Source organism: Nicotiana attenuata, unplaced genomic scaffold (genome assembly GCF_001879085.1).
Source record: "Nicotiana attenuata strain UT unplaced genomic scaffold, NIATTr2, whole genome shotgun sequence".
NCBI lineage: Eukaryota > Viridiplantae > Streptophyta > Magnoliopsida > Solanales > Solanaceae > Nicotiana > Nicotiana attenuata.
The window spans coordinates 1,181,096-1,199,840 of record NW_017670281.1 but is presented as its reverse complement, the minus strand read 5'-3'; the positions used below and the strand labels follow the sequence as shown (position 1 = coordinate 1,199,840).

Genomic DNA, 18,745 nt, shown 5'->3' with positions numbered 1-18,745 from the left:
TCGCGAACGCGGAGGGCAATCTTCTCTAGTCCAACTTCCTTCTTTGCGAACGCGTCGGCTGTTCCACGAACGCGATGAACTTTCAACTCCACTGACCAAATACTCTATGCGATCGCGACTCTGTTCCCGCGATCGCGAAGCTCAACTGGAGCACCAGAAAACCAGCATCTCATGCAAACTCCGAAATGGTCCGAAACCATTCCAAAACTCACCTGAACCCCTCAGGACCCCGTCCAAATATACCAATAAGTCTCAAAATATAATGCGGACCTACTCGAGATATCAAACCACACATAATAACATCAAAACCAGGAATCGTACCTCAAATCAAGCTTAATGAACTATTTCAAATTTTTAAGTGCCAAACTTACGCCGAACACATGTAAACAACTTGGAATCACCTCAAATTTTGTACACGAGTTCTAAATTATTTAATGAACCTATTTTAACTCCCAGAACAACAATGCGAACCCAAAAATATTGAAGTCAACTGTCGGTCAAACATATGAACTGTCCAAATCTCCAAATTGCTAACTTTCGCCAAATAGAGCCGAAACTTTATAGAAACATTGAAAAATGAATCAAATCATAAGCCCAAGTAATAAACACCTTCCATACCTAACGGAACAATAAAAACTTTGATCCGAGGCCAAATACACAAAAGTCAAACCTGGTCAACTCTTCCAACTTAAAGCTTCTAAATTGAAAGTCATTCTTCCAAATCAATCCCGAATCACTCAAAAATCAAAACCGACCATACACGCAAGTCGTAATATATCACATGAAGCTATTCACGACCTCAACCACGAATGAAAATAAAAATGCTCAAAATGATCGGTTGGGTCGTTACAGTTAAACATGTTATGGAAGTATGTATTTTTTTTCCTAAATCTCTCCAGTACTTTATCGAATGTTAGATTTGATACTTACTGAGTACAGCTGATTTTGTAATCATACAATACTTTTATATATTTCTGGGCAGATCCTGGTGTTGGTTCTGGCGGCGTCCAGGAGGGTGTAGAGTAGTTGACTTAAAGACTTCTTGGTGAGCTATTGTACTTGGATTCGCAGCTTATGGATTTCTCCTCCCTATCCTACTATAATTTTCTTGCTTCAAATAATATTTCTGTATTTTAAGATTTATTTAAACTCTATTTTAGTGGCCCAAGGCTTATATTACCGGATTTTGGGAATTCAGACTTATTTATACTTTATTTATGTTATGACAATAGATTGACACTTACTTAATTTTATTTTGGTTATTTTTATATGTTGGCTTACATAACGGGTTAGTTTAGGTCCTATCATGACCTTAGTGGAATTTTGGTGCGTAACATGAAAGTAGGGGTGGGCATCAGTCGGTTCGGTTCGGTTATGAATATTATCGGTTTAGCATATCGGTTATCGGTTTATAAATTTGATAAACCGATAACCGAACCGATAAGATATCACTTATCGGGTATCGGTTAATCAGTTATCGATTATTATCGGTTCGGTTATCAGTTTACCCGATAAGATAACTCAATCTAGAGTTAAGCAAAAAAAAAAAAAAAAAGACAATTCACTGGAGTTAAGCAAAAAAGAGAAGAACCGAAACCTACAACAAAACGGAAACAATTTCAGACCCTAAAAAAGAAGGAAAGGATCAGCTCTTGGAATTATTTTTCTTAGAAGTCAAACCTACCCCAAAAATCTACTGAACTTAATCAAACCCCATAAGCACGTTAAGTTCTTGAATTTACTTTATTTGCTAGTCATCTCTAAAAGATTTTTAAAACACTGAATTCATCAAATCACATAAGAAAAGTCACAACGATACACTAAACAAACAATTGATTTCAGCATTATTACCTTCAAGATTACAACTTTTTACAACTAAAAACACAATCAGACCCATAAATAGGAAAGAATGAAGTAAAACCCTCACATTTGTATATACTTAAGGATAAAGTAGTAATTTCATTAACACTTATTGGGTTATCGGTTAACCCATTAACAAAATTGGCAAACCGAGGCCCGAACCGATAACCCGATAGTGAAAAATTTCTAAACCGTTATCGAACCGCTAACCCAATAACCCAATACCGATAACCCAACAAATAATTAACGGTTCGGATTATGGATTTTACCCGATATATGCCCAGTCCTACATGAAAGGGACAATGCTCTAAGTATAAAATGCATATCTGGGAGTATTTCAAATTTATCAATAAGTACAATCAAATAATATCTTATTAATAAATACAAACAAATAATATTACTCTCTGGTGATACTATACATCTATTTACAGTACAAAAATAAAGAGAAAACTCACCCAGAAAAAGGCTATAACCTTTTAAAAGAGCAGTTTAGTACACCAAGCTTCTGCTATGTGCAATGCATAGGAATGGTCAAACTACAATTTTTATTGCACTCGGCCTTACTTTATATAGTTCTACAGGAAATTATTTGAATAGTTGGAACCCGCAACCTCAATCTCACACGGCAACGACTCTTACAGTTGCACTAAGGAAGTTTTTTAAAACGATAATTTTTCTGATTTTCCTTTCTTGCATTAATTTAGAGAGCATTCAAGGGGAAATCCTTGAGGGAAACGTTTAATATCAGTGCAGTAGTTATAAACCATGTAATTCTTTTGCACCCATTTAATCCTTGCTTGGCCAGAGTTATCCAATGATTCAGTTATCCAAGAATTGGCTGTGGAATTTCTGGAGCAAGAAGAAGTAGAACCAGAAGACCAAATACATGCTTGGGCATTAAAATTTCTGTAAGAAGCAATGAAAGGGGCTTGGCTCCAATCAGTTTTGACAAGTCCTCCTCTTGTTGCCCAATCTTCAGCATCCCATAAGCTTGAGTATATCCACATTGGTTGATTTTTTGGATAAGGAATTCCCCTTGAAGCTTCAAGATTCCTGAATTGTCTTATTGGTGTCCCATCTACTGAAAATCTGATATAAATTTAAGGAAAGCAAATAGAAGAAGATGAGTAATTAGCAGGCATGGCTCTAACTAAAAGAATTACAGCCAAAATTTTATTATGCTATAACTTAGTTAAATTCTTATCTTAATAATGAGTTTTAATTTGGTGATTTTCAAATAGTTGCTTGACTGTATTTTTCCCACTAATTCGTTGTACATACAAGTTAAAAGCATGGAATAATAAGAACATTTAAGACAAGTAATACTATTTCACCACTTAATATGGATTTTTTTTGTTTGACTATCTAGTGTTCCAAAATTTCACTGGCTGGACTAACTTTAGATTGGAATTTTTATATAGTATAGCTGCTTCTCAACATAATACCGATAATTATATATATTTTGTATATTAACATATAATATACATATTATAAAAAATTAATGTATATTTTTTTTATATTTGGCTAGCTGCTGAATTATTTAAAACTTAAAAGCTTATTTAGATTTTTTGCCTCGTAGAGCCCATTTAAGAAAAAGCACTTTCTATCATGATTTTTTTATTTTAATGGTTCAAATACGAGACATCTAATTAAGGGCGGAGGGATCCTATCCATCCCACCCTTTAATGTTCTAAATCTGAAAATTTGTGTTTCTCGTAGTAATCTCTCATCTTAAGGACTTTATAATATTGAATAATTAAGATAGGTTAATGATAGGGGGAGAAAGGACATAATTGGTCCAAATATATACTCCATAATAATAGGGAGAGAAAAGACATAATTAATCCAAATAAAATTACACGAAACTTTTAATATTTATCACTTTACACAAGTTTATCGGAAAACTTTTATGTAATCTAAGAAGCATAAACGTCACCAATTGACCATTTTAAGTGATTTTGACTCTTTTCACACCTATTAAAGAATTCACCTTTTAGCATTAATTAACGATGAAATTGATCATATTAACCATTATTTGCTAATTGAAGATATAACAAACTACTCCTAGACTCTTTACTCCAATGACATCTTTGGAAAAAATAAGTTAATTACTTCTTAATATATGAAAAAATTAAATATTTTGGACCACATAAAAAATGTCAAAACATTACTTGAAGTGGACCGGAGGGAGTACAATTAGTTCAACATAATTAGGGGTCGTTTGGTATGAGGTATAAGAAGGTATAAGGGTGGTATAAAAATTTAATACCACCTTAATACTCTGTTTGGTTAGTAAACCAGGTATAAGTTATCCCGGTGTTAATTTTAACACTGGGATAACTTATACCTTATAAAAGGTGGGGTAATTATCACCGGAATAACTTATACCTTCTTCTTAGAAATTATGCAATTGTCATTCTTAATACAACATACCAAATAATGAATAAACAATAATCCCAGCATAAGTAATCCCAGCATAACTTATCCCAATATAACTTATACCGGCATGACTTATACCGGTATAAATCATATTCCAACCAAACGACCCCTTAATGGATTGATAACACTTGCACTTCAATTAAATTCTTATATCTCGAGAAAAATAAAAATATAAAAAGTATGCTTACATGATGCTTCGAGGATTCCAAAGAATAGAGTAGGTGTGAAAATCCTTAGTTGGGTCGAACCAAAGATAAAACTGTTGCTCTCTGTCTCCTATGCCTTGTGTGAACACATTTGTATGAAGAATATAAGGGTCTCCACTTAGGTTGCCAAGAAACTCAAAGTCAATCTCGTCATGAGTCGGTCCCAGTGAAGATAACTGCATTTTTCATTCACCATTGGCACAAAATATAAGTACAACACTAGAAAGTCCTCAATATTGTACTGTAGTAATTAAGTGGCTTATATATAGTTGATGTATTAAGGTAATTACACTAATTCACTATGAGAGGTATTAATAGTCCGATAAAAATAATAATTAATATACTCTAGTAGATTAAATAATCATCATTGAGAATTACGACATAGTAACGTGAATGTAAGACAGATTATTTGTTACAGTTCGTTAAACTAAATTGTTATTCTAAAAATTCTTTTACGATGGCAGTGTATACACGAAAAATTAGTAGCATACAAAAACAATAACAACTAATCAATCAATTAAACGATCCTCAAGGCAGTTGCCTGAAATATTTGACTACGCAAAAATAAGATGAGCTACATTTATAGGAAGAAATTAAAAGTATATATGTTAAGGATGATTAACTTATAGGGGACTTACATAGTATGTAGTAACAGTGCCTGCAGAATTGCCAGGAACAAGTTTGATTTTCATGTCAATCTTTCCAAATATATACTGTCTTTTTGACCTAAATCCAGAGCCTGAAGTTTTGTCAAGGGAAAGGGTGAGAAGCTGCCCGTTTTCAAGTATTTTTACCCTGCCATCACCCCATGTAACATCAAATTCTTGGTTGAAATCTCCAGCCAAAGCAGCCACCACCACCAGCAAGAAACTCAGAAACAAGAAAGAAATTATAGAACTAACTGAAGTTTTCATTATGGTGTTTGATTGACTTTACTTTACAGTTTAAAAGACAGTGGATAGTGAATAATATGGTTCAAATGAAAGAGTTATCTGAAGGGTATTTTGTGTTTGAAGTGCATGGACATGGTTTAGAAGCATTATATATAGAAGGTGTGGGGGAGAGGCTAGGGCGAAGGTGACAAATAAGCTATGGGTCCGACCGAAAGCAATAGCTTTTGGTTTTAAAAATCTACTAAATGCTATGTATAAATATTAGATTTAGAACCCATCACTAACTCAAATAGTTTACTCACTCCTCTTTATTTTAATTGAATTTTTGGTTGTTTTACACATATTAAGAAATTTACCTTTATAATATTAATTAACAAAAAAAGTGACCATATTACCTTAATTTGCTCATTGAAAATATAATAGGTACTCCAAGACTCTTCGCTCCAAGGGTAACTTTGCAAAAAAAGAAGTTAATTTCTTTTTAATATCTGAAAAAATCAAATATTATGGACCACAAAAAAAAGGACAAAAAATCAATCAAAATGGGCCGAATGAAGTAATAAATTTAATGGCATTTTGAACCTATAAACTGCAAGTCCTCGCTCCGTTCCCAGGGAGCGTTGATGTTGTAGGGAAGGTGGGGAGGTGTTGGTTTTCCTTTTCATTGAATTTTTTTTGCCCTCTAAAGAAGAATAAGTGAAAACTATTTGTTTAAACTTGAGACCATGGTGCAGTTAGCTCTTGTTTATTTGTTTTATAGAAATTACTACATAGCTGTCAATATTTCATGGTTTGACAAGACCCCACAATAAATTATTTTCGTTTGCGTTTGATGATATGACAATGTCAATGAAACCTTAACTTAAAACTGAGGTTAGAAATTCTAGAATCATTATGCATGTCAATAGAGAGTTATTCAAATTAATTAACATTTTTATTTTAAAAAAAGTTGTTGATAGATATTGTGTTATCATCATCATACAGCATGGATTAACAGCCATTACTTATGATTAAATAGATAGAAACATCGCGATATCTTTGAACAATTACGAATTTAATTTATAACATACGATTTCGATCTATTATGCGATCTATTGGTCTTTTACAAAGAATATTATTTATGTATATGTTTGTGAACTTTTTCGGGGAAGTAGTGTCTGATGACACTCCTCACCTTGTGTGTACGTGTCTATATCAACGTATAATTTTTTAATTTATAATAATAGTGTTTAAATAAAGTTGCGCGCACCTTGACTAATTTCACGGGGTGCCTCTTACCTCCTATCTGGCCTTGTGTGTCTATATTGTATAAATATTCTTTTAATTGTGATGCTCGATCTAGCTTGCCCACATATTGACTAATGCTATGGGATAATTGCTATTTTTCCGCCAACACAAGTATTGGATAAATCTGTCCCACCATACCCGGACAGATGGGAAGAAATCACTTAATATTTTTACCGCTGCTCGAATTTAATAGACTTTATAATTTTCAATCTACTTCATTGACCATTAGACCACATCCTTATTTATGTATATACAAATGCATATGTAAGTAAATCTTTCCATGCATGCACATTGATATTTTACAATTAAAAAAACAAAGGTAAACGTTGAAGTGGTTAGGAAAAACTGCATGCTTGCGAGCGAGGAAGGAATATGTTCAAGTTGACTTGGTTTGGAGAAGAAATTAAAGGGGGAATATAATTAGGGGACCATTTTGACAGCTAATACTATGACGTAAATTAGCCATTTGCATTGCATGGAACTATAAAACCATTCATTTTAGCAGTTGTTCCAATGTAGATGAGTGTGTTACAGAAGATGAATTTGATGGTTGGCGAACCTTCCCCTTCCACAGCTGTCTGATGCCTACAATACTTTCGGAAATATATAAGTCAATCTTTTTGGAAAATTCCGTCTATCTAAGATATCAACGTCTCTTTTCTAAAAACCATCTCGTATCCAACACCGCTCTGAGGAAGTTTTCCCTAACTAGGATTTCTCTATTATCAAAATTCTATTCTGACCCCCTTAATTAAAGGTGAAGGGATCTCATTCATTATATTTTATCACACCTTTTGACAGTAAGAATTAGGATATCTAGCTAGGTTTGCGTAAGGGAAAAACAAAAAAGCGTCAGTATGCCACGACCTGAAATTCCAACTTTGGAATTGTGATGGCGTCTAACATTCACTTGCTAGGCAAGCCGACGTGAGATAGTTGATTAACCAAATTTTAAAAGTTAAACAAGGTGATTATAAATAACGGGAGATAGGAATTCAATCTAATACAACACCAGGATAAGTCATGTAATAGTATCTACTCCTTAAGATCCGGAGTCACGAGATTCTACAAATAGAGTTTGAAATAAATACAACTGTTTCGAATGAAATGAACAGTAAAAGAGGGAAGACGAAGGGGACTCCAAGATCTGCGGACGCCAGCAGATCTACCTCAAGTCTCAGTGTACGATAATCCAAGTTGACACACCTCACGTACCGCTGGGACCAATACCAAAATCTGCACAAGAAGTGCAGGAGTGTAGTATAAGTACAACCGACCCAATGTACTCTGTAAAGTCGAGTCTAACCTCGACGAGGTAGTGACGAGGCTATGATAAAACACTCATGTAATTTAACCTGTACAAAATGTCTATATGTACAAACAACAACAGAACAGAGATTTAACAATGTACACTTGGGAGGGGACATGCGAAAGGGGAAAGAGGCACGATATCTACAACAGGTATGACATCACAAGATAGCCAAATAAATCATCAACCGATAACGACGGATAAACATAAGGTATAAGGATGGCACGGCATCACCCTTCGTGCTTTTACTCTCATCCTTACTATGAAATGATGACATAAGTAAAATGAAATGGCACGGTGTGACGACCCGACCCGTCGTCTCATATGTTACAGCCCCGTTTCCCCCATTTACAGCTTCTTCGTGTTTCATTATCAGCAACGAGTGAGTTATAGTTGAATTGAATTGGTTTGGATAGGAAATGAGACACTTAGTCTCTTTAAGGAAGGCTTAAGTTGGAAAGGTCAACCAGACGTTGACTTATGAGTTAGAAGGCTCGGATGTGATTTCCGGTGATTCGGTTAGCTTCGGGGGATGAATTGTGACTTGGTAGTGCGATCGGAATTGATTTTGGAGGCCCGGTGTAGAATTAGGCTTGAATTGGCGAGGTTAGTATTTTGGCGAATTCCGGTGGATGGGTGAGAATTTGATCCGGGGGTCGGAATGGAATTCTGAGAGTTGCTGTAGCTTCGTTAAGTGATTTTGGATATGTGTGCAAATTTTCAGGTCATTCGGACATCGTTTGGTCGGGTTTTTGATCGAAAGTGCATTTCGGAAGTTCTTGAAGAACTTAGGCTTGAATCTGATGTGATTTGATGGTTTTAGCGTTGTTTGAAGTGTTTTGAGGATTGGAACAAGTTTGAATAAGGTATTAGGATGTGTTTGTATATTTGGTTGAGGTCCCGGGGGCCTCGGGGTGAATTCAAGTGATTAAACGAGAGTTTTTAAAGTTTGCTTCAGGTCTGTTGCTGCTGTCATCTGATATTTCCGCTTCTGCGAAAACGGACCGCAGAACCGGTTCCGCAGAAGCGGGTGAGCGATCGCAGAAGCGATCCTTGAGGGCTTGGAAATTTCCGTAGAAGCGAGAGGCAGTCCGCAAAAGCGGACATCGCAGGAGCGGTTTGCGACCGCAGAAGCGATCCTGGGGATTTTAAGTTAGACCGCAGAAACGATTATTTTGACGCAGAAGCGGGAACCGCAGGTGCGGTATCCCAACCGCAGAAGCGGAGACCCGGCTGGGTTTAAGTGAACAGTGTTTTCACGATTTTGAAAGAGAAGAAACATTTTAGACTTCGGACTAAGGAGATTTTGGGCGATTATTGAAGAGGGTTTCGAGGGCTATCATCGGGTATGGATTCTTGGACTTAGATTATGATATTATTGTGTATAAACATGGATTAACACTGAAAACCCAAGGAATTAAAGGGTAAAAATGGAGGTTAGGGCTTGAAACTTAAGAAAGTTAAACTAGGGATTTGAGTGGTCAAATGGACTCCGATTTTGGTGAATTTTATATGTATGGACTCGTGGCGAGACGAGGAATCCGGTGATGTGAATTTCGTAATTTTTCGAGAAGCGGGCCCGGGGCTCGGGTTTTGCTAGTTTCGAGATTCTTGCTAATTTTCGATTATTTTTGATTGGGTATTGTTCCCTTAGCATATTGTGATGTATTCGCTCTGATTTTGGTTAGATTCGACGCGCGTGGAGGCCGATTCGAGGGGCAAAGGCATCGCGAGCTAGGGATTTCACCGGTTCGAGGTGAGTAATACTTGTAATGATATCCTGAGGGTTTGAAACCCCGGATTTGAACATCATAGTGTTGTATTGTGGTGACTTGCACGCCAGGTATGAGCGTGGGATAGAGCACCGTTGGGGATGGTGACTTGGTCCGTCCCAGTTGTTGATTTTACTGCGTAATTAACTAAAACCTGCTTGATGCTATCGTGATTTGGGCTGATCGCCATGTTTTGGGCTTCGTGCCGATTATTTGAATCCTTTAGGGATTATTATTGCTGTTTTCATGACACTTAGCATGTTAAATGACTTCAGTCCTGAGTTAAACACAGTTTTGAAATGTGCAGTCATATTGCTAAAGTTGAAAGACTTAAATTGCATTTTCTGATGTTTTGAGTTAAAAGCTATTACTTGACATTGCCCGAGTGGCTCATTTGCATTGATCTGGACTGAATATGGATCGAGCTGCACGCCGCAGCGATACTATGATGATATTGCGCTTGGGCTGTAGGAGCCCCTCCGGAGTCTGAACCCCCACAGTGAGCGCGGGTACCCAAATGGATCGGGCTGCGCGCCGCAGCGGTCATGTGCATTGCATTGCATTCATGCATTGGTTCCTGTTTGTAATACGTGTCATGACATTCAGCACTCTCATATCATTGGCATCCATGCTACTTCTTGCATTGTTTACCAGATACCCTGGTGTTATTTGTTGATGGAGTGCTGTGCCCGAGGGGCTGACTTATGTGCGGACTTGCACTATCTGATTACGCATTCATTTGCTTGACTGTTAGAAAAGGATATTTTCAAAAGAGGTTTTTAAACTGAGCCAGATATTTTCTAAAGGATTTTTCACGGTTTTACTGTTTTCTCAAAGGGTTGTACTGTCCTATATAGCATGATGGAGTGCTCTTACGTGATTTCTTGCCTCTCAGTTATTATTTACTCTTATTACTCACTGAGTTGGAAGTACTCACTTTACTCCCTGCACCTCGCGTGCAGTTGCAGGTATCGTTCACCCGGTAGCGGGTTATTAGCGGATTGAAGGTATTGTTATTGTAGTTGAGCAAGGTGACCGCCAGCGTTCGCGGCACCGGATGTTGTCTTTTGTTTTCCAAAAATTTTTCTTGTATATATTTATTGGCCTATAGTTGTGTTAAGGTTTCCTTAGATGCTCGTGACTTGTGACACCCTTGTCGGGTAGTAATTAACAATTTCTAATGCCATTAAGTTGTATCTTCTATTCATTTATGTTTAATAATTGTTAGTGAAAGGATTTGGGTTAGTTGGCTGGCCTTGTCTTCACGAGAGGCGCCATCACGACCGGGTATGGGAATTGGGTCGTGACAAGTTGGTATCAGAGCCTAGGTTACTAGGTCTCACGAGTCCTGAGCAGGTTTAGTAGAGTCTAGCGGATCGGTACGGAGACGTCTGTATTTATCCTCGAGAGGCTGCAGAACCTTTAGGAAAACTTCCCATTCTTGGAATTCTTATCGTGCGTACTTGATTCAGCTTGAGATATAACTCTTGAAATTCCTTCCACACGTCTGTATGCGCACGTGAGCGCTCAGTATTATATGTGCCTTGATGGTTTGTGATTCCCCGATCGAGGGGAGAGATGTAATCTTCGTGAGTATGTTGGGCCAGTCTGGAGGACTTGAGGCCGGATCCTTGCCTATGGCTTGAGCACCGAGGTGCTGATTGTGTGAGCGAGTGTTTTGAACGTATATGTTCCGTATTATCCCTATTAGCCGGAATGGCGGTGGGATATCCATGTGATGAGTATGTTAGTATGGTGAGATATGTCTATACGACTTGGTAGTGACGAAGAAGTCTGTAGGATAATAGATGAACTGTTAAGTGATTCGACTCCTATTGTGGATTGATGTGTAGCCCGAATTATGGGCGCGTGAAGAATATCTTCGTATCTCCTAGTTGGAAAGTAAAGTACAATACATGTGGCGGTATGAGTTCAAACTCAGGAAGACTAATGACTGAGTAACGTATGTGATGGTGAAAGGTATGCTGAAGTACTAAATTGAGGCGAAGTAGGGGTCATCTCCTGCGGAGTGTTCTTGAGTGGTATGGTCCTTACGTGTATGTTAGAAGATCTCATGTGTAATTGAAGGGTATGTGTTGAAATTTAAAAATTCGGGTCGCTTAAGAGAGTGGACTCAGTTGATGTGGGGATAAATGCGAGGGTTGTAGAGGATTTCAGTACTAGATGATATGTGTTTTCACAAACTTGTAGATGATTTGAGTTTAATCTCACTATGACATTGTGGCATCATTAGAGTAAAAGTGTTATGAGTTGTTAAGTGCGTCTTGATATATGGCTTCGAGCCAAGTTGGGGAGGTTGCTGTTGATTAGCTGATTGCACGATTATGTGCTATGTTGGTTACGTCTCGAGGTATGCTGGTGAATCGGTTCTAGTTGCAGAAATTGAGCCGAGGATGGGCGAGTGAAGCAAAATTTCGACAAAGGTTATATTATGTTCCATAGGGTATGATAATTTCGGAATGTCTAGAGTTGTTGTTGGTAAAGAATGCTCGGTGCGTAGAGCAGGAAGTTTCTTGGTTGTATTGGGATGAGGGTCTCATTTTACGGTATCGGAGTGTCAATAAAGCACGAGTGGTTTTGTTCGTTAAATCAGGTAATTTGCAGATGAATAAGAGAGAATGACTCTCGAGAATGGTTTTAATGTGTTCAAGAATCTACATGTAGCACTCAGGTGCTTTAAGGTGGTGTATGTGACTAAAGGCAGGGTTTTCAATAGAAAATGTCAAGACTTGTGGTATTTTTATGTTGATCATGGGATCCTATGTGTCGATACCTGGAAAGTAAAGGAAGCGAATTTAGATTCGCATAAAGTTCTCAGAGTGAAGTATTCTGGAATGTGGTATTTCTGGGAAACAATTGAGAGAGTATTCAGTGGCCTATGGGTCTTAGACAGTGTGGTCTTATGTTCGAGTCTCGTGTGGTAAGCTTGGATTGAGGCATTGTGATGCTACAACGAGGGAGAAATATCAAGTGGATGATGAATCAAAAAGGGAAATTAGATAGATGGAATAGCTTGATAGTAGACCGAATCGGTATGGTAAGGATGTGATTAATTCTTCGTATGTGTTCGAGGTAATGGGCTTTTACAGGTATTGTGCAGCAAGGCTCTTGAGTTCTGACAGCTTGCTTAGCTTGGTTCGGGTAGAAGGATTCAGTCCTGGCAGTTTAGCTTGTGCAATGGAATTGGGGGAGAGTTCTTGATAAGTTTTACCGTGGTTTAGAGACGTATAAATTGCCTATGGGCATGCGAAGCATGGAATGTGTAATGATTTCTCTTCTTGATGGGATTGATGGAGAGTTCTTGACTAGTGGAGTACGTAGATGTTTGTGGTTAGGAAGGGAGATGGAGTTCTCATGTTATACTAGTGTGGTATGGTATATGCGATATGTGGTGGAGGATTGGGATTTGTGTGTGTAAGGTTACGGTTCTGTTCATAATGGAAAGTCATTAAATTCTTAAGCAGCACGGGCAGCTGCAGGTGATTAAAGAATCGATCTTCAAATGATTAAGGAAAATGGTATTGCCAACCATAGTGATTCGACGGGGGTATATGTTCCAGTAAAAGGGCAATGTGATGTAAACTGATAATACTTCGGTAGTGTTGCGGCATTTGGGATCGACTGTTGATATCTGAGTTTGTTTGATGGCACAGGGAAACTTTAGAATACCTTTCGTGGGATGATTGGGTACTTGAGGTGTGATATGTATTCGTACGGCGCAATTTGGGATCAGGTATAGTGATTTGTGTGCCATATGGGGTTGGAGACTAGGAGTTCTCGTGTTCAGGCTATGCAGTTGTTGTAAATCGTGTGTATCGGCACCGTCTAGCGGTTATTGGGAATTAGAGGTCCGAGTGGATCTTTCTTTGCTTGGTATGCCAAATTTTGGATATGATATTGGATTGTAGGCTAGTTGTCTCAGTGTTGGGTTATTCTAGACTATTGTGCTACGGGCTAGGCCGGAAATGCCACGGGTTGAGCGGCAAGGTGCATTGGATTATGTTCTTGTAGAGTGGTATATATTTCAAAAGATGCAGCGGACGGCTGAGAAGGATAGTTCTTCTTAATGGGGCATTCGTGATGGGTGTCAGTGCAGATGTTTCTACCATTGATTCAGTTCCGGTATTGAGTGACTTTTTGGATGCGTTTTTTTGTGGCCGGGCATGTCGCCGGGTGAGATGGCAGATTTCGGTATTTATTTGGTGCCGGGCACCGTATCGTACGGCTCTGGCAAGTGTTATAGTAGTGGAAGGAGCAGCTTCAGGCTTCTTGGTATTGAGTTCGTTGGCAGGCCAATGTTGCTACGTATTTAGCTTGAGATAGCTTGGTTAGTCTTGAATTTTATTGTTGAGGGACAGGTGGATTCGATCGTTATTGAACTTGTTAGTGATCTGGGGAGATCTATGAGTTGCTTTTTCTGTGCTGTGAGGCGTTATGATTTGTTGGTTATGGGCACACGTGGTGCAGATCTATTGGGGATTCATAGTGGAAGTCGAGCGAGAAGATTAATCGGATGTTGCTCGGTAAATAGAGTGTGGGTTATGACCTATCAGGTGGCGTGTCGTATCTTGTTTATTTCACCGTGGGTGCAATGAATTGCCTTGGTTTCAGACATCAAATTGTGTGTGACTGTCGAATTTTGATCACAGTGTCTTGAGGTGCTACATGTGTAACAATGTTTGGCTAGGATCGCGCATTGTAGCGAGGCTGCGTTGAGTTATGAACTTTCGGGGTAGATTCAGGTGTTCTATTTCTATGATGTGAGACGGGGTCTCAGCCTTGTGTTGTGATGATACTGATGAGCTTGAAGTACAACTCTTTTGTTTGAGTTATTTTCATGATTTGAGTATATTCAGGTCGTTTCTTGTTGGTACGCGTATTATGCAAGTTGTGGCTTAGGCCTGTATTGAGGTATCATATCACCAGAGTGGTGTGTTGGATTCGAGGTGATCCTTAGAGTCATTAATGAATACGAACAGAATTGATTGCAGCTTGTTAGAGAGATAATATCAAGGTATGGCCCGGAAATCTGTTGTGATATTAGTCAAAGGGAAGTGGCTTCATGAATGGTTGATCGGAGGAATGGTTACGGTTTATCGCGTGTTTCATTTGTTGTTGGCAGTATATGGAAGTGTTGGAATAAGACTTTAGCTAATAAAAGGTTTTCTATCAGTATTTGGTTATTATGGGCAACTGCTGTAAATAGAGGCTATCGTTTCGAGTGTTTGGATTATGCGGTATATCATATGATTTCACCTGAGGTTGCAAGTATGGGTTATTACAGCTGGTTTGGGTTTATTCTGGGTATAGATGTGAGGTTTTGATATTGTGTATGATTTCGGAAAGTGCAATGTGGTTCTATGGTTTATGGTTTAAATGGACTGTGAGATTTCGGCTATATTGTGTTGTCGGACCTATATGAGATAGGGTGACGTGAGATCACCCCGGGTATATGCTTGGTAAAGTTATTCAGCTGTTGGTTAGCTTCTAGGACAACTCTGGGTACGCTCGAGGATGAGCGTTGGTTTAAGTTGGGGAGGATGTGACGACCCGACCCGTCGTCTCATGTATTACAGCCCCGTTTCCCCCATTTACTGCTTCTTCATGTTTCATTATCAACAACGAGTGAGTTATAGTTGAATTGAATTGGTTTGGATAGGAAATGAGACACTTAGTCTCTTTAAGGAAGGCTTAAGTTGGAAAGGTCAACCGGACGTTGACTTATGAGTTAGAAGGCTCGGATGTTCGGGGGATGAATTGTGACTTGGGAGTGCGATCGGAATTGATTTTGGAGGCCCGGTGTAGAATTAGGCTTGAATTGGCGAGGTTAGTATTTTGGCGAATTCCGGTGGATGGGTGAGAATTTGATCCGGGGGTCGGAATGGAATTCCGAGAGTTGCTGTAGCTTTGTTAAGTGATTTTGGATATGTGTGCAAATTTTCAGGTCATTCAGACATCGTTTGGTCGGGTTTTTGATCGAAAGTGCATTTCGGAAGTTCTTGAAGAACTTAGGCTTGAATCCGATGTGATTTGATGGTTTTAGCGTTGTTTGAAGTGTTTTGAGGATTGGAACAAGTTTGAATAAGGTATTAGGATGTGTTGGTGTTTTTGGTTGAGGTCTCGGGGCCTCGGGGTGAATTCAAGTGATTAAATGAGAGTTTTTAAAGTTTGCTTCAGTTCTGTTGCTGCTGTCATCTGATATTTCCGCTTCTGCGGAAACGGACCGCAGAAGCGGGTGAGCGATCGCAGAAGCGGTCCTTGAGGGCTTGGCAATTTCCGCTGAAGCGAGAGGCAGTCCGCAAAAGCGGACATCGCAGGAGCGGTTTGCGACCGCAGAAGCGGTCCTGGGGATTTTAAGTTAGACCGCAGAAGCGGTTATTTTGACGCAGAAGCGGGAACCGTAGGTGCGGTATCCCAACCGCAGAAGCGGAGACCCGGCTGGGTTTAAGTGAACAGTGTTTTCACGATTTTGAAAGAGAAGAAACATTTTGGACTTCGGACTAAGGAGATTTTGGGCGATTTTTGAAGAGGGTTTCGAGGGCTATCATCAGGTATGGATTCTTGGACTTAGATTATGATATTATTGTGTATAAACATGGATTAACACTGAAAACCCAAGGAATTAAAGGGTAAAAATGGAGGTTAGGGCTTGAAACTTAAGAAAGTTAAACTAGGGATTTGAGTGGTCAAATGGACTCCGATTTTGGTGAATTATATATGTATGGACTCGTGGCGAGACGAGGAATCCGGTGATGTGAATTTCGTAATTTTTTGAGAAGCGGACCCGGGGCTCGAGTTTTGCTAGTTTCGAGATTCTTGCTAATTATTGTTTTCGATTGGGTATTGTTCCCTTAGCATATTGTGATGTATTCGTTCTGATTTTGGTTAGATTCGACGCGCGTGGAGGCCGATTCAAGGGGCAAAGGCGTCGCGAGCTAGGGATTTCACCGGTTCGAGGTGAGTAATACTTGTAAATGATATCCTGAGGGTTTGAAACCCCGGATTTGCACATAATAGTATTGTATTGTGGTGACTTGCACGCCAGGTATGAGCGTGGGGTAGAGCACCGTTGGGGATGGTGACTTGGTCCATCCCGGTTGTTGATTTTACTGCGTAATTGACTAAAACCTGCTTGATGCTATCGTGATTTGGGATGATCGCCATGTTTTGGGCTTCGTGCCGATTATTCGAATCCTTTAGGGATTATTATTGCTGTTTTCATGACACTTAGCATGTTAAATGACTTCAGTCCTGAGTTAAACACAGTTTTGAAATGTGCAGTCATATTGCTAAAGTTTAAAGACTTAAATTGCATTTTCTGATGTTTTGAGTTAAAAGCTATTACTTGACATTGCCCGAGTGGCTCATTTGCATTGATCTGGACTGAATATGGATCGGGCTGCATGCCGCAGCGATACTATGATGATATTGCGCTTGGGCTGTAGGAGCCCCTCCGGAGTCTGAACCCCCACAGTGAGCGCGGGTACCCAAATGGATCGGGCTGCGCGCCGCAGCGGTCATGTGCATTACATTGCATTCATGCATTGGTTCCTATTTGTACTACGTGTCATGACATTCAGCACTCTCATATCATTGGCATCCATGCTACTTCTTGCACTGTTTACCAGATACCCTGGTGTTATTTGTTGATGGAGTGCTGTGCCCGAGGGGCTGACTTATGTGCGGACTTGCACTATCTGATTACGCATTCATTTGCTTGACTGTTGGAAAAGGATATTTTCAAAGGAGGTTTTTAAACCGAGCCAGATATTTTCTAAAGGATTTTTTACGGTTTTACTGTTTTCTCAAAGGGTTGTACTGTGCTATATAGCATGATGGAGTGCTCTTACGTGGTTTCTTGCCTCTCAGTTATTATTTACTCTTATTACTCACTGAGTTGGAAGTACTCACTTTACTCCCTGCACCTTGCGTGCAGTTGCAGGTATCGTTCACCCGGTAGCGGGTTATTAGCGGATTGAAGGTATTGTTATTGTAGCTGAGCAAGGTGACCGCCAGCATTCGCGGCACAGGATGTTGTCTTTTGTTTTCCAGAAATTTTTCTTGTATATATTTATTGGCCTGTAGTTGTGTTAAGGTTTCCTTAGATGCTCGTGACTTGTGACACCCTGGTCGGGTAGTAATTAATAATTTCTAATGCCATTAAGTTGTATCTTCTAGTCATTTATGTTTAATAATTGTTAGTGAAAGTATTTGCGTTAGTTGGATGGCCTTGTCTTCACGAGAGGCGCCATCACGACCGGGTATGGGAATTGGGTCGTGACACACGGCATCACCATTCGTGCTTTTACTCCGATCCCATAACTGTCACTCATACTCAGGCTCTCGGCCTCACTTAGTCATCAATCTCTCCAGTCTTACCCACGGGCTCACAATGTCATGAAAACAAACCCGGAACAATGATATGATGAATCAATAAATAACTAAGACTGAGATAGGATATAAAATGCATGACCATGACTGAGTACAAAATATCAATGAAAATCGCGAGATGTCAGCAAAAAAAGACCACTAAGGGTCCCAACAATACCGGCATGAAGCCTAAACATGATATCTAGCATGATTTAGATCTCAATTACTTTATTACATGATGAAAACATAAATATCAACACGATAGAGTCACTAAACGGTGCCATGGAATCACCTAGGTCACAATTCTCATGGTGCACGCCCGCACTCGCGTCACTTGGCATGTGCGTCACCTCAATACTAATCACATAACACATAGTTTCGGGTTTCGAACCCTCAGAACCATGTTTGGAAGTGTTACTTACCTCGAACCGAGCAAAATCCTCCTTTGCAATGCCATTGCCTCTCAAATCGGCCTCAAAACGTCCCGAATCTAGCCACAAGTAATACAATACAATCAGTATAGGCTAAAGGGATCGATTCCACAAGAAAACTACCAAAAAAGAGTCAGAATCCGAAATTGACTCAAAC

The 18,745-nt window shown here is 39.2% G+C and overlaps 1 protein-coding gene across 1 annotated transcript; it reads right to left on the bottom strand.

The window, feature by feature from the left end:
- Positions 1–2,200: 2,200 nt before the first annotated feature.
- LOC109237192 (probable xyloglucan endotransglucosylase/hydrolase protein 23) lies at positions 2,201–5,529 on the bottom strand. The gene is made up of 3 exons (XM_019403462.1): positions 5,144–5,529; positions 4,488–4,681; positions 2,201–2,949 (listed from the first exon to the last, which is right to left on the bottom strand). The coding sequence occupies exons 1-3, from the start codon at positions 5,417–5,419 to the stop codon at positions 2,556–2,558; spliced, it is 864 nt and encodes a 287-aa protein (XP_019259007.1). The 5' UTR covers positions 5,420–5,529; the 3' UTR covers positions 2,201–2,555.
- Between the last annotated feature and the right edge of the window lie 13,216 nt (positions 5,530–18,745).

Bases quoted from the DNA above. Each gene is read 5' to 3' on its own strand.
- LOC109237192 (XM_019403462.1), bottom strand. From the start codon at position 5,419: ATGAAAACTTCAGTTAGTTCTATAATTTCTTTCTTGTTTCTGAGTTTC. The intron at 4,682-5,143 runs GTAAGTCCCCTA...TGAAAAATGCAG, and splicing joins GCACTGTTACTACATACTAT to TTATCTTCACTGGGACCGAC. The intron at 2,950-4,487 runs GTAAGCATACTT...AATTTATATCAG, and splicing joins TGGAATCCTCGAAGCATCAT to ATTTTCAGTAGATGGGACAC.